The sequence below is a fragment of the Apteryx rowi genome, unplaced genomic scaffold (genome assembly GCF_003343035.1).
Source record: "Apteryx rowi isolate R43461 unplaced genomic scaffold, aptRow1 scaffold_83, whole genome shotgun sequence".
Lineage (NCBI taxonomy): Eukaryota > Metazoa > Chordata > Aves > Apterygiformes > Apterygidae > Apteryx > Apteryx rowi.
The window spans coordinates 686,216-713,665 of NW_020451127.1; the positions used below are offsets into that span (position 1 = coordinate 686,216).

The 27,450-nt window shown below is 43.4% G+C and overlaps 1 protein-coding gene across 9 annotated transcripts in view; it reads left to right on the forward strand.

Moving 5' to 3' along the window:
- Positions 1-27,450, forward strand: part of SCAP (SREBF chaperone) — a 77,441-nt gene that overhangs the window by 25,142 nt on the left and 24,849 nt on the right. For all 9 annotated transcript variants that reach the window (XM_026089702.1, XM_026089710.1, XM_026089703.1 and 6 more), the window contains 6 exons: positions 13,541-13,670; positions 15,181-15,338; positions 19,156-19,376; positions 22,554-22,659; positions 23,632-23,804; positions 24,526-24,652. In XM_026089702.1, coding sequence (XP_025945487.1) covers positions 13,541-13,670; positions 15,181-15,338; positions 19,156-19,376; positions 22,554-22,659; positions 23,632-23,804; positions 24,526-24,652 — 915 coding nt within the window. The remainder of the gene's footprint in view (positions 1-13,540; positions 13,671-15,180; positions 15,339-19,155; positions 19,377-22,553; positions 22,660-23,631; positions 23,805-24,525; positions 24,653-27,450) is intronic.

Here is a 27,450-nt window from a genome sequence, read left to right on the forward strand (position 1 = left end):
TTAGCAGTCACCTCAGTGACTGCAGGCAATCTAAGAGGTGGAGCAGGAAACTTCACAAGTATTGTGATAATTAACCAGGAAAATGAGTTTTAGGCTAATGTATTAACTTGCTTTAGGTTGGAGTTAAGTCTTGGAACTGTGTCTGTTAGAGCTCGTTTATCCATTACACACTTGCCATATTCTTCTACTTTTTGAAGCATCTGCTATCGGCCACTGTAAGAAACAGGCTACTGGGCCAGATGGACCTTTGGTCTGACCCAGCACAGCTAGCTGTATGTATATCTGCTTTAAAACTACGTCTAACTGACTGTGCTCCCAGAATGCCAAAATGGCAGCTGTTGGGCATGTTCAACATGGTCTGGTGTGGACTGGACACTGTCCGCAAGAGCCACCATGTTAGTTATGGGAATTGTCAGATGCCTTCTTCTGCTGGGTGCAGGCGGGGACCTCGCTGGTGGCCACAAAGTGCYGTATCTGCCGCCTTTTCTTCCATCGTATTGTGAGGACTCTGAATAATGGTCTTTGGCACCAGCTTACTGCTGGGATTTCTTTTGTTTTGTGCTCTTTAGAAGTGCTCCGTTTGCTTAGGACAAATCTCATCTCATCTGCCTGCAAGAAGTGGGAAGTGTGCTGGAATTTGGAGAAAGGGGCTGGAGGAGAAAATCAAGGCCCAGTTTCAAGATAGAAGTTCATTTTAGGCARTGTTTCTGTCCAAGGCAATTGGTAGAAGAGACCTTCAGCTCTGGTTGGATAGTAAYGCAGATCAGCGTCTGAATCAAACATGGGCCAATTAAACAGTAGGAACTACGAGTCATTCTAGTAAGGAAAGAAGATATGCGAGTGATGTGATCCAGTGGTTTCYGAATGACTGTTATTAACAAGGAAGGAGCTTTATCCTCAGTCTTGTGAAGAACATTGGTCCCTGCCCCTGAAGAATTGCATGGTAAGAAGAAAAGATGGTAGAGCAAAAGGGAAGCATTCTGTATTCTTCAGCCTCACGTATGGTTAACAAGTATAACRTATGGTTAAAGCAAGCAAATGATAGATCCCAGGAGGGTAAACTCTACATCCTGAAATGGAGAGAGGCTGAAATGTAGTCTTCCCTTCTCTGGATGTATATGCACCCAGAGTCAAGGAAAGCCTGTAAAACCTTACTACAGAAAAAATTAACGTTCTCCTTTTCCCCCCACCCCTCACTATAACAGAACTATCCTCATGTGCAGAGGTTCAGATAGCTTTTAAAAGCGGATTTAAACTGCAAGCCCCCCAATTTATCCAGGGTAGGTTGTGGTTCTTATTCATTGTGGCAACAGTTGAAATGATGGTGTTACTCCTGTTCCAAAAAGGTCAGGACCCAAGGACCAGGTAGCACAGCCCACTTTGGAGTAACTGATCTTGCTACTGAATATCTCCAAAGCATCAGTTATAGGTTGTTTGAATGTATTTACATCCTATATTTAACCTTCAAGTGTTCTGTGTAGACAGCATTTTTAATGTCACCTATAGGTAAGACATAGCGTATCTGTTTTTATTAATAACTTAGTATGCAAACTAAAAGCAAAAAATGCCTGTGATTCTTACTCTACAGTCTTAATTTAAATCTGAAAATCCAAGTTGTATTGGCTCTTACTTCAGAGTGAGGGTTTTTTGCTGATCTAGCTATTCACAGGTTGCCCAGAGAAGTTGTGGAGTCTCCTTCTCTGGAGATATTCAAAACGCGCCTGGATGCAATCCTGTGCAATGTGCTCTAGGTGACTGTGCTTGAGCAGGGGGGTTGGACTAGATGATCTCCAGAGGTCCCTTCCAACCTCAGCAATTCTGTGATTCTGTGACAGGGCTTGCTAGTGAACTTCTTGTTTTACTATACATCCTGCTGTGGGTGACATTCCTTTTGATCATCCCATTTAAATGGATTTGTGTTAAGAAACATTCCTCTTCTTTGCAGGGACAAACCTATCCAAGTGCTTCCTTTTTTCCAGTAAAAAGAGACTGCCACTAAAGCCTATCTGATGAGTAGTCCTTCCTCCCCAACTTTAAGAAGAACAGAAGAGGGTACATATTTATAAATCTGGAATTGGGATAAATTTGAAATTGTTGTGTAGTTCTGAAGAATTTTTTTTAATTTAAAATAGGAGTTAAAAATCCAGCAATTGACTTTATGAAGCAGGTTTGGGAGAGTTAACAGAGTGAGTCTTTGTGGGTGTTCGTTCTTTGCTTGAAACATTAGGTTCTGCTTCTGAAGAATTTTAGAACTGTCTGGAACTAGAGGCCCTATATATGTGTGTGTGTATATTATATATATATWTWTTTTTTCTAAAAGAACGTTTTACTATCTTACAGGCTTGAGTATCTTGTGTGCTAACCAAAGGAGCTGAGTTTCTGTCCGCCTCTTCATGTTCCAAATACACAGAGAATAGTCTCCTGTGGGAGTGAATGATGAAACTAGATGCAAGCAAGTTCTGTGATGAGACCTCTATTCTGCTTAGCAAAAGGAAACTGGCAGCACAGAGGGGGGGAAAATCTTTACTTTTGCAATGCAAATTTTGAAGGTCCTGTCAGCAGGAAACAGTGCAGTGCAAACGCATCATTTATTCAGAAACAGGTATTGTTTATGCACTTAGTAAGACTAAACAGGAGATTGTTGCTGCCAAGTATCTGGCCTTCTCTACCCACTGGCAGTTACTCAAAAAACAAAAGCTCTGTTAAATGGAAACTAAACACAAAATGCATCTTGCTTTCTCCTTAAATACCACCTAGATTTCATGGGGAAAATTAACAGAAGTGAACTGCAAAGTAGATTTGCTGTATTGCTTCCTCGTGCTGAAGAACAACCAACAAGAGTCTTTTCATCAAATTTTGGATGTCTCATTAGCAATTGGTTTTCAGATTGCGCTATTTAATTTTGGCTGGAAATGGGCTAAAAGCTTCTCCTAAAGTGTGCAAAATGAAGGTGGTACCTATTTTAAGGCAGTGTATCGCCACCGCCCTGTTATCTAAGATCCAGCAGCTCTCTACTTTCCTCTGTATTCACCAGCAGAGGACTCTTCTGGGATGCTGGAGATCTCTGCTTTGATTCTACATTTGAACGAGGAATATGCAATTTCAGGGTTTGCAGTCCGGTTGGATTGCCAGCTGCCTCGGGCTGACCTGGCAGTCCTCCATCTTGGCCCTCGAAGCTGTCTTGAAAATATGTAAAGTAGTTGGATGAACATTTTTGCTTGAACCCACCTCATGTTTGGTAACCAAAATGTGCTCTTGCTTGAGTTCAGCAATAGTAACTTGTAGATGATCAATTTTTCCTCATTTTTTGGGTTTGCAGAAGGGTGTCAGGGTGCACTGACTGTCTAAAAAGAATTTATTTTCAAAACCAAATTTTCTTTCTGGACTTTCCTGTTACTGTTTGAGATCCTACTTTTCTTCTCTCCTTTCCCTTCTGGTGTTCAAGAACTTTCTTTGATGGTCAAAAAATATCTCTAACAAAAAGAAATGTAGTTTCTATCGTTCAGTTTTAATTGTCTTTTCCTGTAACTCAGTATGGAGCAGTTCTCTTCTTTGGTAAGAAGTGCACCTAGAAACGAACCGGGCTTGTCACATCTCACGGTCCTTGCAATGTCTAGCTCCTGTGGGGAGCTAGGAAGCTTCTGACAACTCAGTGGGCAGCTCTTGGTTTGTTCTTGAAGTGTCTCTTAAAGGTGCTCTAACACTGCTGTTTGAAGCAGTAGATCTAGTGAATCTCTCAATATCACTGGGTTCTCTTTTCTCACTCTCTCCTTTTCTTTTTTTTTTCTTTCCCTGCTGTCAGTCTGTCTTAGATATTAACAACTAGATCAGTTGTCATTGTCTGCCTACATAAGGCTAAATAAATTCAAGAACTAGCATTTTACTGAAATAATTTAGAACAAGTGTATAGTAGGACATGTACTTTGTGTGTTCTTCCATCAGACATTCTTAAAACTCTTCATAAACATGAATCCTCAAATATTGCTGTGATATTAGTAGATTGCCTCCTTTCTCTTATGCGGACATTTATTTATGTTGTAGTTGGCTCAAGATCAGGGAGTTTCTGCTAAGATTCCCAAGAATAAGTCTTGTTCCTGAGCTCTGCAGCAAAGCAATAGCACAAGCGATGTAAACCGTATCTAGGTCATGTTGTCTTATACACCTATGTTTAGCTCCTATAGTCCTTATCACAACTGCAGAGCAGGCTCTATTTTAAGGTAGAGATAAAAGTGGATTTCCTGTGTGGCCTTTTCTCTGAAGATGGTTGCTGAAAATGTGGATTGCAATTAAAAAAATGGTTGCAGCTTTTTTTGATTATGCCAGACAACCTACTAGGAAGTCTTGCTCCTGATGGATGCATGCTAATGTCTAATCTAATGCCACAGCTGTCTGCCACATTTGTAGTTTCAGCAGAACATACAGGTAATATCACCCAAGACAAAAGCTCTTGCTCCCGATGAAGATAATGCCTATGAGAGTGGAGCCATGCGCACATGATAGATGCTTGTACTGCAGTACTGGCTTTATGAGCAAGATTGATGGTCCTGGCTGTTGGCTGAGGTTTGGTACATCTTGCTTTTAACAGTGATCGGTATTAAAATTGAGATGCATAAGCATATAGGAAAATAAACACAGTTCTCTTCATACTTGGCAGTATGGCTTTCGTTGACTTAGCAGCCTGGAAGAGTGAAGGAAGCTGAAGGAGCCCCATCAGCGTGACTTGCAGAAAACTGTAGACTGGGTAGGAAAAAATCTAATGCCATTTAGCATCGAGTGAGGAAAAGGCAGACTTTCTGAGTACCCTGCAGTATTAGATGCTGCTTTCCTCTTGTCTAGTGTAGTGACAGATTCAAAGTACGTACTGGAGGGAGCATGTAGATCTCTCTGTGCAGCATTAATCCTGTTCCATATTCATGATTTAAGCAAATGAATTGAAGGGAAATGCAGAAGTTGATTTGGATATCAACAGGTCTAGACTGAGTGCAGGGCTGAAGAGGATGGATGGGAATAGGAATCTTGGTTGCCTTGGTTACACTGACAGCCACAGTGGGGTATAGTCCTTAGTGCTCACAAGTCTAATTTTTCTTCTATCAAGAACTTCCCTCTTATTCTTCCCCTCATTCTCTTGCTTTTGATTGTTCCAAGAAAGTGCCATTAACTCTTTCCTCCATTGTATTGTCATGGGCTTTTGAACTTTTTGGACAGTTGCTTGAAAATCCAGATATGAAGGGGAAAAAACCCACCCTTGATCATTCAGGAACAGCTATTAAGGAGCCATGAGTTGCTGTGCTAAAATGCCTGGTGTTTTGGGAGGTGGCTAATTCTTATTCATGAATGTGTTTGCAYTTTAGGATGCGAATGGTTTGCTTCTTCCCCTCCACAGAAAGTTAACCTTCCCCCACCCCAACTTTTTTTCAACAGAAAAAAAAATAAATATTGGATTCTCAACTGATCTCCTTCATGTTAGCCAAGGTGGAGCAGCCGGTCGTGTCTTGTATCTTTGCCTGAGGCCTTGTGTAACCCTACCCAACTGGAAGCTGTATACAAACTGCCATTTTGGGTCAGAGTGGAGTTCAGTCTAAACCGGTTCCTTCCTCTGCCCCAGAGCTCTTTTCTTCTCTGCCTTGACTTTAACGTAAAGGTATCACTTGCCCTCTTTGAGCTCTGCCTACTGCTTGCCCACTGTCACCTTCAGCCTTTGTCTCCAGCTCTGATCTTTGGCTCTCCCYTCTTGACCCTCATCAGGTGTGATTCCTCCTATTCATTGTCACTTGCCTTAATGTCTCCCCTGCCACATCATTCTTCCCTCTCATTTTGACCCTTGGCTTGGCTTGGCTTGCCAGTGGGCACTGTTCTATCTCAGTTTGAACATCTGATCTGTTTAGTTTCCAATGCACTTTAATCCGCAGTCCCTGATGGAGATACRACGATGTAGTTTCTGTGCATTCAGAAATCCAGCGGGGATTTATCTTCTGTGAAGTTGTCTGTTGGCCCCTGTGTAAACTTCTTAGCCTCCTTCAGCAAGGAGTTGCTTTTGTGTGTTATGAACCTGGCTCCTGTTAGGTTTCTTTGACCCCTAGCTATTGGAAAAGACAGCGAACAGTTCATCCTTATATTCCCTGTCTGTGCCATTCATGCTTTTATTCACCTCCATCGCATCCCCTTTGGGTTTTTTTTTTTCTTTTTTTCCCCCCCAGGATGAAGAGTCTTAGCCATTCTGCTTAAAGAAGATTGCTTCTTTATGTGTGACGGGTTGAACTAGTCATCAGTGATGCATACCCCTTCTGGAATAAGTCTCTGTGTGAAGTCAGTCATAGGCAACTCCATGGCTTAATCACTGAGTCACTGTTTTTGCAGTAYTTGCCTATTTTCTGGGCCTTCTGAGTGACTTCATACTTTACTCATCACTGCAGTCACCTGCAACGGGACTTTTGGCCACAGTCATATTTTAGTTTTTCTCCTTTTCCCCTTCTTGCTGGTGATAATGTCTGATTATTTTCTTTTGCTGAACTTTATTCATTCCCAACTTGTCATATAGCTTCCATAGCAAAAGCCGGGGCTTTTGTGAACAGCAGATACATGTGTAGGAAGAAAATTTTCAATAGTGAAGGAGTTAGGCCACACCTCTATGCCAGGATCTGGCAACAGGCACCTTCCTTGGAGAAKAAATGGTATTATTCAGAGGTAAATATGTTGGTGGCTAAGAACCAATATGGTGGAGCAACTGAGAGCTATCTCCAGAGGCCGTTTTTTGGTTTTTTTTTTGACTATAGAAATGTTTTTTTTAACAAGTTTCTGTGGTAAGTAAGCTAGCATGTTAAGGCCCTTCTTCATGGCCTCAAGCACAGAAAGGGTGGAACAGAATCCAGAACTGCTTGATGTGACATGCTAAATCCTGGCAAAACATCTGTGATTATGGCCAGGTTGTCATTTTGCAGACAGCTGTGGAAATTTAGGTCGTTAACCTTTCCCAGCTGTTCTCCTGTCCCTCTACTGGAGGCTGCTGCTCCCACAACTCTGCCAGCAGTTCATGTGAACACTCCCTAATCTACTTCAGGCAAAATGGATTGGTTAACTTAATTATGTTTAGATCTCTTCTACTGACAGTTCAGGGGCAGTAATTGCTGCCAGATGAATGATGCCAGCTTAGACAGGCTACCTTGCAATGTCTGAGCTGCAAGAGACTTTACAATCTATTTTTCATCTATTTTAAGCTTGACGCTGTTGCTTRTTAACGTTTTGCACAATAAGCATAGCTTCTGTGCATACCGCCTTGAAGATATGCATGTTAYGCTGAACTTATAAGACTACAGAACAAGCTAATTGGGGTAGAGAGGATATCGCTTGCACACAGACGCAGCTTGAAATCCTACCATTACTGGCAATGGAATTGAGCATTTAATATATTTTTCCTCTCCCTCCATTTGGTTAATGCTGTACTGAAGTGCATAGAGATGTACATGAAGATGGGGTCCTAATTAAGAGTAGCTTCCTTGGAGTGCTGCCTGCTCCGTTAGGGAGATGCGCTCATCAAACTCATCTTGTGTTGGCCTGTGGTGCTGATTTTAAACAAAATGAGCTCCTTTTGCATAATGGGCAGAGGAGGGAAGACTGAAGCTGCTTCATTGACTATGAGGGTGATCTTAACAGTTCAGTTTCAGGTCACTTTTCTAGAATTTTGTCATCTCTAACCATGCCATAATTAAACTGACAATCTTGTGCAGCTGCTTTCCCTCTCCAACTGCACCTCTGATTCCAGTCAGAGCAGGCCTGCAGAGCAAGATGCAGTGGAGCTTGCCCAAGTGATTTTGGGCAGCCCAGTTGTGGAAGAATTGGGGGTATATTTGTCATTCCGTGCTTGCAGATAGCACTTTCTAGAATCATCATCCTGATGACTGAATCCCAACTCTGTTTTTTGTACATCTAATAGAAATTATGATGCTCTTCAGAGAGGGCAACTTGCTACCGGGAGGAAGAAACGTTCAGAAATACTCTTAGACCTGAATCAGTTGTTCCAAAGTGTTACTTCAAAGTGTCCTAGTTTTTGTACAGATCGTATACTTGGAGGTGAAGTAGGGYTATTTGAATCTTCACAAGTTTTTACTCATATTTTGCTACTAAACACCCAGTTTTGAAGTTCAATCACCTGCTGCATGGGACAAAGACTATGAGAACAGTCAAGAGTCTATGGAATTAGCTGGGACAGAAGAAATAGCACGTAAAGCAAAGAAAACTCTGTTTTCCAGCAGTCTGACCGACTGTAATTACAGGAACAGGCTAGTAATTTGTGTGTGACTTGCAACTGGAACTTCAAATCTCTCTAGAGGTTTACATTTTGCAAATATTGGGTAGATGGTAGGGTGGTATTTTACAATTCTTTTTGTAGGTGCCTGTTCACTGCTTACACTGTAGAATATCTGGCTAGATTGTAAGCTTTTTGAACTCTTTCATCGCATGCCTGTAAGTTGTGAATTACTGTTGTAGGAGAGCAAGTGCAGTAATGCTTTCCTAGGATCCGTCTGTACCTCTTTCTCTTCTATCTCTCTGGTTTACACTCCTAGATTTGAAAACCTTTTTCACCATTGTATAAATGCTTTCCAGATTTGGTCTCTTCATCCAAACGATAGTGTGTGTGTATATTTGAATAAAACCAGTTTATTGTTGAGTGAGAAGAGAATGCAGAAATGACTGTATGGGACTTGTCTTTGTCATTCTATAAACTAGAACCATAGGATAACTTAGGTCAGAGGGGACCAACCTGGACTTCAGGGAGCAAATTTTGGCCCATTCAGGCATCTTCATGGCAGGATCCCATGGGAAGCTGCTTTGGACAGTAAAGGGGTCCAGGACAGCTGGTTAATCTTCAAGGACAACCTCCTCAAAGCACAAAACTGATTCATCCCAATGTGCAGAAAGTTGAGCATACATGGCAGAAGGCCAGCATGGATGAACAGGGAACTCCTAACCAAGCTCAAATTCAAAAAATAAGTACCTGGAAGGTGGAAGCAGGGACAGACTCCCTAGGAGGAACACGGAGACATTTGTCTGAGCATGCAGGGCTGGAGTCAGGAAAGTCAGAGCTCAGCTGGAGTTGAAACCAGTGAGGGATGTGAAGGGCAACAAGAAAGGCTTGTATAAGCGTCAGCAAAAGGAAGGCTAAGGAAAATGTAGGTTCRCCGCTCAGCGGGGCAGGGGACMTAAGGATGTAGAAAAAGCAGAGATACTAATTTTTTTTTTTYYTCCTTCTCCTCCTCCCTCTCTCCTCATTTTTCAGTGGTAAATTCTGCCTTCTGGCATCTGAAGTCCCTGARTCTACTAGCAGAGTCTGTGGGAATGGAGTACAGAGAGGGATACAGTTAGGGAGCATGTAAACCAATTAAACATAGGTAAGTCCATGAAACCAGCTAGGAGCAGGCCAATGTCATGTGAGGCTGCGCTCTCATCTTTAAAAGGTCGTGGAAATTGGGAGAGGGTCTACAGGCTGGTCAGCCTCACCTCACCTTCCTGGAAGCTGGTTCCAAGCGCGTGAAGGACAAGAATGTGATTGGGAACAGCCAGCATGGATTTACCAAGGGCAAATTATGCCCGACTAACCTGGTTGTCTTCTGTGACAAGATGACTGGTGCTGTGGACAAGGGGGAGAGCAGAGGATCTTGTATACTTTGAGTTTAATGAGGCCTTTGACATGATCTCCCATAGCTGAATTGGTAAGATATGGACTGGATAAGGGGATGATAAGGTGGGTGGAAAACTGGCTGGATCACAGATTCAAGAGGGAGGTGATCAATGGTAGAGAGTCCAACTGGCAGTTGAGTATTAGTGGCATCCACCAGGGACTGATACTGGGGCCAGGCCTGTTCAACATCGCTGTCAATGACCTGCGTAGTGGGACAGTGCGCTCTCACCAAGTCTGCTGCCGATACCAAATTGGTATCAAAAGGGGAGAGCAGTCAATGTGGTGGAAGGCAAGGGTGCTAGTCAGACTTCCACAGGTTGGGAGAAGGGGCTGGCAGGAACCTCCTGAAGTTCAACAAAGACAAAAAGGCAAATGCAAAGTCCTGCATCTGGGACTGCAGGACTAAGGCCCTGSAGCAGGACTGGCCCGAAAGCGGCTTTGCAGCTAAGGACCTGGGAGCCTCGGTGGACAAGCTGGATGTGAGTCAGCAGCGCACCCTTGCAGCAAAGACGACCAACAGCATCTCCTGGGCTGTATTCGCAAGAGTGCAGGCAGCAGGGTGAAGGAAGRGATTCTTCCCCTCTGTTTGGCCTTTCTGAGCCTGCATCTGGAGTCCTGGGCCCAGTTTGCTGCAGTACRAGAAAGGCAGCGGTAGCTCTGTGCTGCACTTGTTCCAGTAAGTCAAAGTGATTGGGGGCTGGAGCACGCAGTGAGTGAGCRGAGCCTGAGGGAACTGAGTTTGCTYAGCCTTACGTAGGCCCAGGGGACATCTTACTGCTGGTCTACAACTGCTTAATGGGAGGGTGTAGAGAAGGTGGAGCCAGGCTTTTCTCAGAGGTGCACAGTGGAAGGACACAAGTTGGAACATGGGAAATTCTGACTAGATGTARGGAAAACAATGTTCACTGTGAGGGTGGTCAAATGTTAGAACGGATGCCCAGAGAGGCTGTGGGACCTCCATCCTTGAAGATATTCAAAATTTGCCTGGACGTGGCCCTGAGCAACCTGCTCTCGTTGGCCCTGATCTGAGCGGGGTTTGCACTAGAGCCCTCTGGAGGTCCCTTCCACACATGCCTGGAGGCCATCCGGTGCTGTCCCCTGCTCAAGGCAGTGCTAACTTCATGGTTAGGCTCAGAGCCTGGACTTCCAAATATCTCTGAAGATGGAGAGTCCACAAACTCTCTGGGCCCTCTTGCAGCGTTTGACCGTTCCCGCTGTGAAGAATGTTTTCCTTGCATCTGGCTGGAATTTCCCTTGCTGCAGCTTGTGTCCGTTGTAAATACGTATAAAGTGCCATGTTGGTGGGGGAAGAGGAGAGAGAGAGAGAGAGGCTCGATTAGCATTTGCAAGGCCCATGAATTCTGTAGGCCGGATCGCTGTTGCAAGGCCGGGATGTACGGCTTGGTATTCAGGCTGGATTTAGGGGTGTACGTGTTTTAAATAGGAACTGGGTCCTACACTGGATAAGCGGGATGAAAAAGGATGGCTACTTGTTCCCTAAGCGAGGCAGAGATGGGAGGCAGCAATTTGTTGCTTCTGTAGGCTGAGCTCGTTTCACCCGCTTCGATTTCTTTCTTCTCCGGCTAGTGAAAATAGTCTTCTCCTCCCTAGCAACTAGGAGGAAGGCAAAATCCTTGCATCCCAGCAGGGCTTTAGGAGGTGGAAAAACTCCGCATGGAGTGAGCCSTCTGCCAGGATTTGCGGCATTTTTGCTTTGAAAGACAGGAACTGACTGAAAGAAGAGCGTTCAGGGGTGGGATTGCGTGCAGGGCTGGCTGAATTCTGCTAAACCGGGAAGGAGKACTCGTGAAATGTTTAGCATCCAGAAGTGTTCAGCATTTCTGTCACCCTTTACTCGGTGCTGTAGCTGTGACCTCTGGTGGTGTTCAGGTCTTCAAAACTGACTGTGTAGATACAATAGTCTGCTACATTGCTGTCGTTTCCATCAGCTCTGCTGTATATTGAGGCTTCCTGTTCAGGCGCAGCACTGGCAACCGCTTGCTTTGGCTTATCCGATAATATCCTGGTCCTACACAGCAAAGCTTCAACGAGAGAAGTAGCAAGATCACTTTTGAAACACGTGCTGCTCTGCGCCTGCGTGTGAGGCAAAACCAGCACATCCCATTACTATTCTTATAAATACGCTGACTGTTTTAGGTTCAGTGCCTTTATTTTTAAATATGTTAAGTTCTTTGAAAGATTTTTGTTCTGACCTCTTAAAACTTAGAGGTGATTGCACAGGGAAATCCACGTCCGGATAAGCACGCAGTACGAATCGAAAGGGTTTTCCTCTTGGTCCTTCATTAGCTTTCTGGAGCTGGACCTACTATTGAGGCATCAATGTCAAAATCATTTAGTGAAAAAAAATCTTTCTTCCTCAGTCACCTGCTCAACTCATTCTGTTTTGTTTATCACCTCTAGTTGATTTTTTTTTTTAATTTATGTCTATCTTAGTTTCAATCAGACATCAAATGACCGCTGTACATCTCCCTCAGGCTCTTGTTCTCATCAGATCCTCTGTGACAAGCCGATGCTGCGCGTCTTTTAGAAGGGCTAAAACCGACTGCTGCTTGCTAGAGGAAAAAGGCTGTACTGTGTCTCCAGACTGTAGGGTTTGCTGGGTGTTTTCACCTCCGATGTATCACGACATGGTTTTATTATTTCTTTTTCTCTTCTCTCACATTGCACAATCAACTGAGTACAATGATGATGTTGGATTTTTTTCAAACTAATAAAACTGCAAATCTGGTGTGTCTTGTTTTTGCTTCCATTGTTCTTTTTAGCCTTTTGTTGTTCAGTCTGAAACCTCATCTTAACTATTGCTTGTCATCACCGTGTCCTTTGATGCTTCAAGCTATAGAAATCTCGGCATTTTTATACCCCTGACAGATCAATGAAGCGGGCAGAGTACTGCATGAAAACAATTCCAAGGCCTTTACATCTGTTCTGAGAATACTGCCAGAAAAGCTCAGCTAAACTGAAAAATATGTCGGAAATTTAAGGTCTGATGGACTGTGAAGCATCAGAGCAGTAAAAGGCACAAGTTATATCATCAGAAAGCCCCGGAAAATCCAGTCTCTAGTTCGCTTTGGCTCTGGCAGTTCCAGCCTGTTGGTCAAGCATCTCTGTAACAGCAGTCTTGTTTTTCCACGAGTTCAATTCTGATGTGATTTTTAGTGACTTTAGAGAAAATCTCAGTATATCTACTTTCAGACAGTATGAAGTATTGATCTTTAGTACCGTGTTTATTGTGGGATAGCTGCTACAAACACCTGAAGACTGTGGTAGCAAAGGAGCAAAAAGATAAGCGTTTCATACTTATTTTGGTATCTCATTGCTACCAGTAAAAGTGCTTTGGGGACCAGTGAAGTTTATGTCAAATACTGGAAATTGTTCAAATCTCAATGAGGACAGTTAGGTGGTTAGTATGGGGTAGGGGTCAGGAAAGGAGCAATCTAAATGCAACAATAATTTCATTTTTGTGAAGGCTACAGAACAGTTGAGAGGTAGCTCTACATAATCCAGTGCCTTTAGCACTACTAACTTGTAGGTGATGGAAAGTAGTTCCGCTGAGTTCCTGTGTGAAGAACTTTCCTTCTTCTCCTGGGATTTTTTTAGTTGTCCTTTTCCAAGGGTGAAATACCAAATATCTGTTACCTAGGGGAAATAAATAAAACAGTTCCAATGAGATCTCAAGCCCTATTGTATTGCAGCCGTGCCGCCTGTCCTGCAGAGACTGGTTTAAGATGGAGTGGGTACACTCTGCGTGGCCCATTCGTTCTTTGAGCTCTTCTGGGAAACTGTCTAAAAGCCTAGTTTAAAAAAAAAATAGTTCAATGTTTCTCACTTGTGTCGTTATCTTAGTTACCCGCTGCTTAAGCTGCCGTTACCTGGAACGGGACCTGTGGAGTACAGCACCCCCGTGAAGGATTACTTCCCACCTTCTCCAGACCCAGGCCTCCAGCAAGGAGATCTCAGTGAGCGTCCCGACTGGGTAGGTCTCTGGCATTGGGGGTGCGGGGGGCGCGCTGGGTGTACGTAAGGGATGGGGGAAGACGAGGTATTGAAACATCCCTTTTGTATTACCTGTGCTTTACCTCAGTGAACTGAAAACCGTTCTGGTCCCTTGTTGATTTGTCTGACCGCTAAGCTGAGGCAGTACGGCCAGTGATATTCCCTGCGTTAGCCGTACTCTGTCAGAAAAAACGATGCTAGGCACTTGCAAGAGTTAAGAGCTCTGAAATGCTGTTTAAGAACCTGGATTCTGACCAAACAGCCAGCTTATACTTCGGAGATCGCTAATTAGCTATCAGAATAGAAACTAACAGTCATCTTAGCCTGAGTTAGGATTGGACTTGTGGCCTGGAGGTAGAAGACAGAGCGTCTGGTTCCTTAAGTCTTACAGTTTTCTCTCCTTTGGCTCTAGAAAGTATCTTTAAAATGCCATTACAACTAGCAGGCTTTTTTCTGATAATATAGCTAGCCTAGGCTTACTTCTTAAGGTCTCAATCAAGAGTGTTTCATTTGAATTTGAATTGAGGCAGCCGCAGATCCTGGCTGTATAGCTAGCTGCTACAGTGTGGTCTAGGGACTGTAGGACTGTTTGAAGAACCTAATGAATTGGGTGCAGTTTAAAGGGGGTTGTTTGTTTACTTTTTTAATTGACTGGTAAATATTGTGAAGATAAACTAGACTTATATCCTCATGGTCAGAGTAAGAGGTTAACTTTCTTTCGCATAAGCAAACTGGAACCCTGGTGCTTTCCAAGAAGGCTGATAACGTGGTCTAGGACATCAAGAAACAATTCCAAAATCATCCCTTATTACCTGCCTTGTTCTTCATCCCAGGGTCTCTCTTAAGCGAAGCTGCCTGTTGGCTTAATGTTTTTGATACCATCAGCTCTTTGCTCTTTCTGTGTGGGCTCTTCTCGCTGATTGAAATCATTTGCCACCTTCTACCCTCCCTAGTGCAACTGAGAACGTTTTGCACCGTGCCATTAACTCGGGTTGCTGCTGGCTGATTAAATCGTCCCTTCCGCTTTGTCGCCTAGTGCAGCTGCCAGAGCGCAAAAGTTCTGGCCGTCGCTGTGTGTCAGCGCTGCAGTCCCTAGAGCAGGGGCCAGCAGCCTGTGGCTCAGGGACCACGAAGGTTTAAATGGCACACAGTGGAGCCAGCACCGGCATTGCCAGAGGAATCTGAGAGGCAGTGACTCCCTGCTCCTGCCTTCCACTCCAGGACCAAATTCAGCAGGAGCTGAGAGCCTCTGCCTCACGCAGAAGTGCAATATACTGATGATGAAATGGTCAGTGGCGTTCTGCCCCTTTGAGAAACAGACTCCTTCTGTTCTTGCTAAGTTACTACTGTCATGTTTCACCTCTAATTTGGGAAAGAAAAATATATTCCGGTAAACTGCTCCCTGAAAAGTTGCCAAGCTGTGCTCTAATTCTGCTAAACAGCTTCCCACTCACCATGTGTTTTCATTCTCCCTTTGGTTTTCCCCACAGTACGTTGGTGCTCCAGTGGCCTACATCCAGCAGATCTTTGTGAAAGCTACCGTCTCCCCGTGGCAGAAGAACTTCCTTGCTGTTGATGTATTTCGTTCACCGCTGTCCCGTGTCTTCCAGCTCGTGGAGGAGATCAGAAACCATGCCCTGAGAGACAGGTAGGTGCTGTTTGTTAAAGTTTGTGTGGAAGGCAGCCTGACCCACCACCGCACACACCCGTGTTCTAACTTATTGCTTAGTAAGTCTCACTGTTAGCTTTGAAATTCTGAGATTTTTACAGTTTAAAGGAAAACGAGAGACCGCTGTTGATAAGGAAAGTCATACCCATCGTGCTCAGAGAGTAGTTTAGCTTTTGTGCTGGAGAACTTGGCTCCTATTTAGTCGCTGATGATTGTCAGTTAGGCAGAGAGGTCTGGACAGATCCTCCCAGGTTATACCTGTTGTGTGTTGTATAATCCTTTCATAAACATGCAAGCTTTGCATTAAAACAAGTTTGTTTGACCCCACCATGCCTATCGTTAAGCTCTTCTAGAATTTCACATGGGCAGGAACCATCCTGAGTTTCCACTTTGACTACATGTCTAACCAGTTGATACCTGCTTGTCTGTGTCCTAACACAGAGTCTCTGGGTAAAAATAGCTCTCCTCCGTCTCCAGGTGTTTACAGGGAAAACTCGTGCTCCCCTCCCCAAACCCTTCTTTGTTAAGCTAAAATTTGAAACCCTTAACTTTGATAAGGAAGGCTCTGCATTCAGCTTGGCATCTTGGTTGGTCTTCTCTGCGCTATTCTTGTTACTGTATCTTTCCTGAACGTGGGAGATTAGAATTGTATGCAGTATTTATTCCAAGTGAAATCTCATTTGTGCCTTATTCTCCCTGGAACTGCCTTCCCTGCAACTTAGTGAGACTGCTGATCGCTTTTTTATGGCCATTCACATCAATATCATGTACTTGTCAAGTGGTTGAGTAATGGCTTCAGGTAACCTCTCTTTCTCTTATTTCCAGCTGACGAGCTCCTGCCTATTTTGAGCTCCCCAAGTGCGTGGGCTTGCACTTTGTACCGTTAATAGAAACGGGATTAAATTTATTCCAGCCCTCACATCATCCATTTCAGATATTCTGTTCCCTTTCTGTATTAACAATGTTTCTTGTTTTTTTTTTCTTTCTTTCTTTCTTTTTTTTTTTGTGTCATTGGCAGGTGTCCCTATATCTTATTCCAAAGTTACGGATTAAAAAAAAAAAAAATCTTGATTCTCCTACCTGTCCCTGAGAAGTTCCACTTTGTTTTCTTCAAGTGCAGTGGTTCCTCTTTCAGCAGCCCCGTAGTCATCTTCCTGTTAGCTGGTTCTTTACAGCTGTGCAGTTTTTGTATGAACTCCTGTCTTTTGTGTTAACTGATACATTTTCTATTGGGTACTGACTGCATCAAATGTTTCCTTAGCCCAAGGAAATGAGAGCTATTGTGCTTTCCTTGTCCAGGAAGTCAGATATTTTAAAAGAGCAATCAGATTAGTCTGGCATATTCTACCTTTGTAAATCAAGAGTGCTTTTTATACGCATTACTTTGCCTCTGCTTTTTTAAATATGCTTTCCTTCTGGTTCGAAGTTCTTATCTGCTGTCAAGTTCTTGGCTCACTTTACTTACTAAACATGGTAAGGCTTCCCTACTTTTCTTCCTCTGCTCAGTGAGAATGATGATGCTGAGAGCTGAGGCCAAGCATGGAGAAAAGCTGTGAGGTTAGAGTTTTTGGTCATCTAGTAGCTTTTTAGCGAGCTGCCTTCTTCATTCCTTGTCCTCCGATTCACACGGCTAGGGAACATTTACTGTCTGTTCATACATCCTTGACAGCATTCTCCATTGCTTCATTTTTGAGGGCGTTTGCTTTACTACTCTACCTGATTATTTGTCTTTTTTTTTTTTTAACCATTCCTTGCGAGCTAGCTGTCTCTTCCTGATCGTTTTTTAGTAGTGCCATTCATGCAGTTAAATATGGAGCGCCTTCCTACCAACTCGCAAAGCCTTGGCACTGACGTCCTTTCTCCAGTGTTTTCAGCTCCTCTGCTCCTTTATCATATGCGTAATTTCAGGTGGCGATCTGTATATATTTGCCAATTACAAGCTAGAAACAGCTTCCTCCTGGTAGGTGTGTTGTCTTCTCATCAGCTCCCTTGGTATGTTGCCCTTGATGTGGTGTTATGCTGGGTAGAAGCAAAAGTAAACTTACATAGCCAACAGAAGCAAAGGGCTGGGTACTCGTTTAGGCATTTAGACCAAACCTCGGTAAAAGGGCTCCCATTTCAGTGGCAGACTTGGATAATTCAGGGACAGCCTAGCTTTGAGATGAATTCTGAAATGACCTCAAAAGTCATTATGAAATTCCTTATTGTCAGTTGCTTTTATCAATATCAAATTTTATTTACTTTTGTCTGATGCAAAAAGTGCAGCTGTTTTCTTACTATGAAAAAAGCATATTTTTATACGACAGTAGTAAAGAAATAGCTGAAGATTTTTGACAACTGTGTAGGAAATAGAAGGTGATTATGTTTTCATCAACTCTAAAATTGCTGAAACTTTGAGCAATCATCTTTTGTACAAAGTTAGAAGTGACGTGAGATTTTTAGTAGTGCTGCAGACACTTGCTCCACTTCATATTTTTTTGGTATCCCTCTCTGCATCCAGAATATACTGGTAGGCACATTGGCTGTACATATTCGCTTCATGAATCAGAACTTACACAAGCTCATCTGCAGTATAAACTGTTGTCACCGTTAGGTTTTAGAGTTAGCTAAAGCCTAAATATAAAATAATAGTGTTCTTGCTCTTCCTGGAATTGTTATCAGAGGCCTCACTGCATCAGTTCTGCTAGATTGTATTTCAGAAAGCCATCTGTGCCCATAAACACTAGACAGTATTTTCTGGAGTGAGAGCTGACATTTTTCCATATAGCTCTCCACATAGGGACAGGATATAGGTTATGGAGGGAATGTTCACAAAGACTTAACTTAAATCATTGTAGGTCATGTTCCATGTTTTTTTTTCTGCAGTCACTATAGGAAAAAAAAATCTGTAGAGAAGGCTCTTCGAAAGAGGATCCTAACTGACTTGTCTTCTGGAGGAGCTGCCTTCTCTCTCTGTCATCTGTGGGGGGAGCCAGGGAAAACTGGTCTCCTATATCTTAACTTAGCCTTTGTTAAATATACCATTTCCATGCGAAATCCCACCAGTCACCCTTATCACGTTGAGGGAAGTGCTCTCTTTTTGGATCAACAGCTCTTGTCTAGCCAAACGGCATGCTGCCAGTTTTTGTCACTAAGCCTTCACAATCGGATGCTATTGTAAGCCCAAGTTGAATCTTGCCTGAATTATTAGTTGATAAAGATAATGTAATTGTGTTAAGATGAAGTTTGGAAACATAACCACAAGTTCCAGTTCACACCCACTTTTGGTGTTACATCTCCAATTAATTTCTGAAACCTGTAAGGCATTTTCTCTTCCATGCAACGTAGAGGAATTCTGAAAAGATTTTGCAGAGTTGTGGGTATTGAACAATTTTATCCCTGCTAGACCCTTTGAATATTTTAGAGTACTCTGTACACCTTAACTAACCCACCCCAGGAAGACTGATGCAGATTTCTGTGTAGTATCCCATTCAGCATATGTGGAATGAGGGATACAGAGGGGTTAAAGGTCTTTTAAGAAGAATTCCATGGAGCAGGTTTCTCTGTGAATCAGACTGGAGGTGTCTTAATGGTGGAACTGCAAATTGTGGCACCTAGGATTGGTGAACAGTGAAAGCTGTGTGGCCAGACCCTATGCAGAGTGACAGTGGGCTTCTGGAGTTGGTGCTCCTATTGCAGTGAGCGAGAACAGTAACATGGGGACGCAGTCCTTTGGGTATTCATCCCAGCGGCTTTGCCTTTTTGTTTGCGAGCGTTGCAATACACACTGCAGTGTTTAATCTTTGCTGTGTTTCAGTTCTGGTGTCAAAAGCTTGGAGGAAGTTTGCCTTCAGGTGACGGATCTTCTGCCGGGCCTCAAGAAACTGCGGAATCTGCTCCCCGAACATGGCTGTCTGTTACTGTCTCCAGGGAACTTCTGGCAGAATGACCGAGAGCGCTTTAACGCTGACCCAGATATCATCAAAACTATTCATCAGCATGAACCAAAGACATTGCAAACATCAGCTACTCTCAAAGGTAGGAGGCTGAAGTGCCACTGAAGCTGTGAGAAATGCACCTACAGGTTGCTCTACTGTTTTGTCCTCATTATGCCCACTGTCTAGATTGCCAGTATTACCAAAATGGGTGGCATTTTGCCACTCTCAGCAGCTGGGATCAAACTACCAAATATATTTCATCTCTCATTTTGTATCTGTGTTTGGACTCAGTTTTGAAGTTGCAGAAAGTGAATAATTCTGTTCCATCAGTCTCCGTTCTGTAGGTGTAAAAATAACAGATAACTTGCCTCGGTCTCTGTGTTCCTGTTCCTCTACATATGCTCTATCCTGTCTTTCCCTGGTGCTCTCAGAACAGCGCTGGCTGGGGTATTCAGACTGTCTCGTTGTCACAGATGAACGAATATTCATCCTGCTCCCTCTTGTGCTTTCACTGATACTTGCCTGCATGTACCGCAAGTGGACACCAGATCTCATAAAAGTATTTTTGGTCTCTTAATTAAAAAAAAAGAAGTCTGACTGCTTCCATCATCATATTGTTTAGTAGTTCCATAGTGTCAGGGAAAATGTTGTCCTTTTGTTTTTAAAGGAGCTTTGTAGATTTTGGGAAAACTATAATCTGATGTGTCTGAAAAGGGGTTTTGTAACCTTAAAGCGAGTTTGTTTTAAAGGTTATTTTTGAGCATCCAAAATGTGTACAGACTATAGTTTGGAGCACATGGTGTCTCTCTTTGACAGCTCATTTACAAACAAGATAGAGGTCCACGATATCCTAGAAATTCCTGAGAGCAATGGTAGTGTTAGTCATTATGCATGATTTTAGGTCTGAATTTTAGTGCAAGATTAAAAGTTTAACAGAAAAAACATTTAATAGTCCTTGCAACGCCAAGTCTTCCTGGAACCTCTGGTTCAAATCACACACAGACATGCACAAAAACAAGTGTACAAGGATTTGTTTGGATGTGTCCTTAAGGATAATGCCTGTCTCCTCTGTTGAAGGACAGATTGAGTGCTTATCTGAAGTGCCTGTAAACAAATGCACACAGCATGGCAGACCGTGGGCGATGTTGTGGTGGGTGTCTGCTACAGACTGCCTGATCAGGGAGGAGATGATGATGAAGACAGACATCTTAAGACAACAGGAGGAAGCCTCATGTTTGCAGGCCCTGGTCCTTATGGGGGACTTTAACCACCCTGATGACTGCTGGAAGGGCAACACAGCAAGGCACGAGCAATCCAGAAGGTTTCTGGAGTGCATTAATGGTGACTTCCTAACACATGTGATCAAGGAGCCAACAAGGGCATGTGTTCTGCTGGACTTCATACTTACAAATATGGGAGAACTGGCTGGGGATGTGAAGGTTGGGGGCAACCTTGGCTGCAGTGACCATGAGATGGTGGAGTTCAGGATCCAGAGAGGAGGCGGGTGGGAAAAAAGGAGAAAGCAAGGTCACAACTCTGGACTTTAGGAGGGGAGTCTTTAGTCTCTTCAGGGATCTGCTTGGAAGAGTCCCATGGGATATGGTCCTGGAGAGAAGGGAGGCCCAGCAGAGCTGGTTGATTTTCACGGATCACCCTGCTCAAGGATGGTCCATCTTGATGCATAAGAAGTCAACAAAGATAACAGGAGGCCTGCATGGATGAACAAGGAGCTCCTGGCTAAACTCAAAAATAAAAAGGAAGTGCACAAGAGGTGGAAGCAGGGACAGATGACCCAGAAGGAATATAGAGTGTGCAGAGTTGGGTTAGGAAAGTCAGAATCTATCTGGAGTTGAATCTGCTGAGGGAGATGACACTGCCGAATGGGGCAGAGGACCTGGAGACAAAGGATGTGGAAAAGGCTGAGGTACTTGGTGCTTTCTTCCCCTCAGTCTTTACTGGTAAGAGTTGCTTTCAGGAATCCCAGGCCTCTGAGACCTGTTGGAAAGCCTGGAGCAATGAAGACTTACCCTCAGTAGAGGAAGATTAGATTAGGGAGCATTTAAAGAAGTTGGACACAAGTCCATGGAACATGATGGGGTGCACCCATGAGTGCTGAGGGAGCTGGCTGATGTTGTTGCGAGGCCCCTCTTGATAATCTTTGAAAGGTTGTGCTGATTCAGGGAGGTTCCTGATGACTGGCAGAAAGCAAATGTCACTCCGGTCTTCAAGAAGGAGGGTTCAGGGAATGTCTGGCTGGTCAGCTTCACTGCAGTCCCTGAGAAGGCAATGGAGCAAATAATTCTGGAGACCATTTCCAAAAATATTAAGGACAAGAAGGTGATTGGGAGTCATCAGCATGCCTGACTGACCTGATAGCCTTCTGTGAAAGAATGACTAGCTCACTGGACAAGAGAAGACATCCTGAGGCCCCTTCCAAACTCTGATTTTGTGATTCTGTGACCTCTGGAGATCATCTCGTCCAGCCCTCCTGCTCAAAGCAGGGTCAGCTAGAACAGGTTACTCAGGGCTGTGGCCAGTCGGGTTTTGAATATCTCCAAGGATGGAGACTCCACAACTTCTCCGAGCAACCTGTTCCAGTGTTTGACCATCCTCACAAAAAAAAGTGTTTTTTCTTTCTTATGTTTAAATGGGTTTCAATTTGTGCCCATTGCCTCACATCCTGTCACTCAATATCACTGAGATGAGTCTGGCTCAGTCTTCTGAGTGTTGTGGTGGGTGCTATCTCCAGCTATCTCCTGCCATCAGGCATTTATACACACTGATAAGATCCTACCTGAGTCTTCTCTTTTCCAGGATAAGCAATCCCAACTCTCAGCCTCTCTTCATATGAGAGATGCTCCTTGATCATCTTTGTGGCCATTTGCTGGACCTGGTCCACTGTACCCATGGTCTTCTCGTACTGTGGAACCCAGCACTGGACATGACACTCCAGGTGTGGCCTCACCATTGCGGAGCAAAGAGAGAGATCACCTCCCTCGACCTGCTGGCAATGCAGTCTGGGATGCTGTAGGCCTTCTTTACCACAAGGCACATTGCTGGCTCATGGTCAACTTGTTGTCCACCAGCACCCCGAGTTCCTCCTCTGCAGAGCTGCTTTCTGTCCAGGTCCCTTCCAACCTCAACAATCCTGTGATTCTGTGAAAATGCTTCGTGTAACAATAGTCATGCAACGTTCTTAGCAGTGAACACTCGTTTCTCATCTTTTTTGTTTATTTGTCTGTTATCCTAATGCTTTGGTCATATTTTGTTTTTGCAGATCTGTTGTTTGGACTCCCTGGAAAGTACAGTGGGGTGAACCTTTATAATAGGAAGCGAGTGGTATCATACACTGTCACACTGGGTCTCCAGCGTTATGATTCTCGGTAAGGAGCTTTAGCTGTGGTATTTTTATGTTAGGGATTCTTTCTTCGTTTCTTGGAAATGTTGCTGTTTTCTCTACTCTGATTATTGTTCTGTTTATTTTTTTATTCTCCCTTTTCTTGTGTTTTAGAGTATTTTGCTATAGAAAAGCAGAGTGCTATTTTGGGGAGAAAACTTGCTGTGTTTAATGGAGATGCATTACTCAGTTCTCAATTTCTTTTTAGAAAAATATATGTAATACTCAAAGCTGCTAGTGGGAGTTCCTCTGATGATGGCTTCTCCTGCCCACGTAGCTGTCATAGCTGAAAGCCACAAGCAAAGCCCAGTAGGTCTGTTTCAACCCAGCTCCTGGTGCATGGAGTTTGAGTGTTTTCCTTTCCAGGAAGCACCAATTCAGCTGGCATCAACTGTGAAACCCCTCTAGCAGTGTTGGCAAAGCTGGCTTGGATTGAATGGGTCTGAAGAGCAAGTGCTCCGCTCTGTGCTGCACAGAATTCCCCGAGGAATGCCTAGAATGAATCTGTAGCACAGTAGTTGAAACTTGCTCTGCTGCTGCCCATGCAGGAAACCTTCAGCCTCAAGGACTGTCATGTAGCACCTTTCATCAGCTGTGCTTATGTAAAATTGAGGAGATGTTTGAGGCTACATATTGAGCATGTTCGGTTCCCCAGAGCCAGGATTTCTGATGATGAGCCCTTGCTTTAAATAGTTTTGCTGAGTCTTTGTAGTTCTTATCATTGATTTTTCTTGGAAATCTAGGTCTGTGAGATTGCCACAGATGTGATGAATGTAGTTTAAGCCAGAGAAGAACAGACTTAGCAGTCAGGCCTAGAGAGAACTGTGTTTTGTAAGTCTGTATAAATCCATAGAGCGTCTTGCTGGTTGTCCTATACCCATTGAGCTCCTCCTTGGAACTGCATGCTGGTTGTTTGGTACATCGTAAGTCACGTCCTTCTGCTTGCTCTTCATTTCAGGTTCCTCAACAGCCTCCGTTCTCGCCTCAAGCTGCTGCATCCCAGTCCTAACTGCACGCTGCGAGAGGAGAACATCGTTCATGTTCACTTCAAGGAAGAGATTGGCATTGCTGAGCTGATCCCCCTTGTCACCACCTATATTATACTCTTCGCTTACATCTACTTCTCCACACGTAGGTTTGTGGGGTGGAGCACCTCAAGGGGAGAGCAAGCTTAATAAGTCACCTGGGTGCCTGCTGGTGGAGCATGTGCAAGGGATCGGGGCGGGTTGCCTTTGCTGCTGCTGCATGTAAGGGAAAGGGTTCAGTCCATAGTACTGCAGTTCCCTCCTGTTTCAGCAGGAAAGGCGATGTTGAAATATTACTGTGATAGAAAACTGTCATGTAGAGAATCAATAGTCCTGTTTGTTTGATTTCAATTAATCTGTTCTTCTCAGCGAGTGCTGTATTATTCCTTGTGATATCTTCTGTGGTGGTTTCTGTCTCCTGCATGTTTAAGCGCCATAGTAACGATGTTTTCTCCACCTTGGAGAGACTAGTTCACACTCAGAAAGATCAAGTACATGTTCTGACCTTGTGACCTAGTCCTTACTAGCCACACTTGAGTTCCTTTCATTCATGCTCCAACAGTGCTGTGTACGGCACTAGTTTGAGCTGCAAACCATGCGTTATCCTGGGGCCCAATCCTTGCTACAGTACCTCCTAGTAATGTACTGTCATGGCAAAGGTATCTGGGAGCTACATTTCAGACACCGAGACTGAACTACCATTATTTCTGTGCTGCAGGATAGTAAGCTGAAATAAGGGAGGATGAGGATCCCTTGCACTTGATTTTTTTTTTTTTTATGTCATTTTCTTTTGTTTGCTAATAGAGACTTTGCATTCTGTTTTTCAGGGAAGATCGACATGGTGAAGTCGAAATGGGGCTTAGCACTGGCAGCAGTCGTGACAGTGCTCAGCTCTCTGCTTATGTCAGTTGGCCTGTGCACGCTATTTGGCTTGACGCCTACTCTTAATGGAGGGTATGTTTCCAGAACTGAACCTCTTCCCAAAGAAGGGCAGGTGGGGGTAAAATCATTTGAAAACAGCTGTTCAATGCCTAGTGTTTAAAATCTAGCATTTTTCAAACAAGCTTTCATACAGCTGTGCAAAGTTATTATCAGACCCCTCCTGAGCTGAAGGGCCTTGTGTTTCTCTGCTTGCCAGCGAATAGACTTGACTGGGTCACAGGCTTTTGGGGGATGTGTTATCGCTTAGCCATTGTCCCTCTCTGCCTAGAGCTGAAAGAATTGGTGGGACAACCTTTTATTCATAAACTTGCTTTCCTGGCAGCTAGATAGGCCCCCTTATTCCTTCCTCCTGCAGTGACTTGTCTCAGCATCTGAAAGGGGTTGTTATCTTTCCTCTGGCTAACTGAGCTTCGTTACATATTGCTGAGAAAGATCTTGGAAAGTGGCAGAGCTGACCTGTGGAATTGTGCCCGAGAGGCTAGCTTGGTACCTTTGCACCCATCACTGATATTTTTGTCAGCTCTTCTTATGACCGGCGTTGCTGTGTATGTTACAGTTGGTGTTTGTGACTTTTGATGTAGTTACTACAATCCATTATATTTGTGTTAGGTAGAAAATCCCCGAGAAAGCTGTAGCTAGCACCTCTCCCCTGCCAAGTTCCACATGCTGTTCATTTCACAATGCTTAAGGTTGAATTCAGGATCTTTCTTTTGATTTTCACACCCCTTTCCTAAATAGTTAAGGAAGCACCCCTCATTTCTCTTCCCGTCTTCCTCCCTCCAGCTATATACCATGGAAACAATCAATGTTTGACCCGTGAGCGGGACTCTTGAATGCTGGCAATAATTTACCAGGAACCAGAATCAGACTGAGGAATTTCCCTCCAAAATTGTTGTTCATAGGCCAAGCAGGCCTATGAACAATTGAATTCAGAAACTAAAATATTTGTTACTATTTTTATTACTGTGGTGCCTATGAGCCTTAATTATGGCTCAAGATGATGTTATACTGTGAGCTGTACAAATAAAACAGGGTCCCCCTGGAGCTGACAGGTTTGATATAAGAAGACGGACAATATTTGGATGCAGATATATTGGGGAATTGAAGGAACAGTGTTGGTTAGTACAGTGACCAGAGGTCTCAGTACCATCAGCCTTATCATTGTCACACACAGGGCTAAACCAATCTGATTATTCCTCCTATAGGCTGCTAGAAAGAAAGAATTAATTCAGTCCTTATTTCTAAAAACAGTTTTCCTGCAGAATTTCTGTGCCTTAAAATGATTGCTTGGACAGTTTCCTTTGGGATAGAACCTTCATTCTTGCAGTACTTTTTAAATGCTGTCTAATTAGATGGAAGACACTTGGATTCTGTGATGCTTGGGGTCTGATGTTACTGAAAGTGAGGTCTCGTTGACTTCTGGTGAGTTTGGACAGGGGAGTGCTTTTTTTGCAGGTTAATTCTGCTCTTTTAGACAAATACCATGTGATGATAATGGTAGATATTCTTTCTGATGCAAGGACTCTCATATGGAAGGATCCCCCAGGGCTTGATCTAACTCCTTTCTTATGTGCTGCAAGCATATGGACACTGAAGGAGCGAGTGGGGCACCTTGAACTCTCCGTTATCCAAAAAGGCACTGGAGGCTGCCTGTTTATTTCTTCAAAGCTCATGTTTGTTCTCAACAGCTGTCAGGGGATCATGCTGAAAGAAAACATAGCCTAGGTGAAATGAAAGTAGCATTAATATGTGAGCAAGTTATGTAGCGAGTGGTTGGGATTGCAGGTACCCAAGAGATCCTTTGACCTTTGTCTGATTCCCTAMTGTCTGCCAAAGCACTTTGTCTTTAGTTATCTGAGGCTGAACTTTTCCGGACATGGGGACAGAGTGTTCTTGGTGTAGCACATACCCAACGTGCTAGGATTTGGCCAGCTTCAGGGCGCAGTGTCTGATTTGTCTGGTTAAACTTTGATTTGCYCTTTTAAAATTTTTACTTTACAGCAGAGCTTTCTACATGTGGGTGTGTTTGTTTTTGATGGTGCCTCTGTTCATGATAAGCCTTTTTTCCTCACTGATTTTTGTAAGGTACTAAAATAAACTTGTTGCTTAGAGATCAGTACGTGAGTACTATAGATATGATATATAAACTAGACCTGAGTCATTRGTCATCTTCTATCTTTCTTTGATAGCTTTCACTTATCTTAAAACATACTGCAAATACTAAAGAAGTAAAATAATTATAGGAGATAATGTAATTATGTGTTATTACATAATGTAATTATACATTAGTCTTATTTTACAGAAAAGAAAACTAAATGAAGAGAGGGGACACGATCTAGCCAAGATTTAAGAAAGACTGAACAGTGAAGTGGGGAAGAATGGCTGGCATTCGCTAGAAGTGGGATTCTTGTGAGCTGATGGACTGTGAAAGTCTGTAGACAATTCCAGAGCACAAGTCACCTCACCACAAGTTGGCATCTCAGTTAGACCAGATGAATCACAATCTAAAATTGTGACCTCATTGACTATAAAAAAACTTAAAATGACCAGCTCAAATGTGAACATTTACATTTTAAATGAAAGAAATTGGTGAGATAAATCCTTAAACCTTTCAAAAGTTTTGGAGTGTCTCTCTTTACAAGTATATATGGACTCAGAGAAGATCTATTTTCTTTATGTTTGATTCAGCTCTACTGAAGTTAACAGTAGTATTTCTCTTGACTCCTTTGRATACTGCATCATGCTATTATGCAACACCTGCTGGCATCAAAGTAGGGAGTGAAGTGTAAATGTTTCGGTAGATGGACATG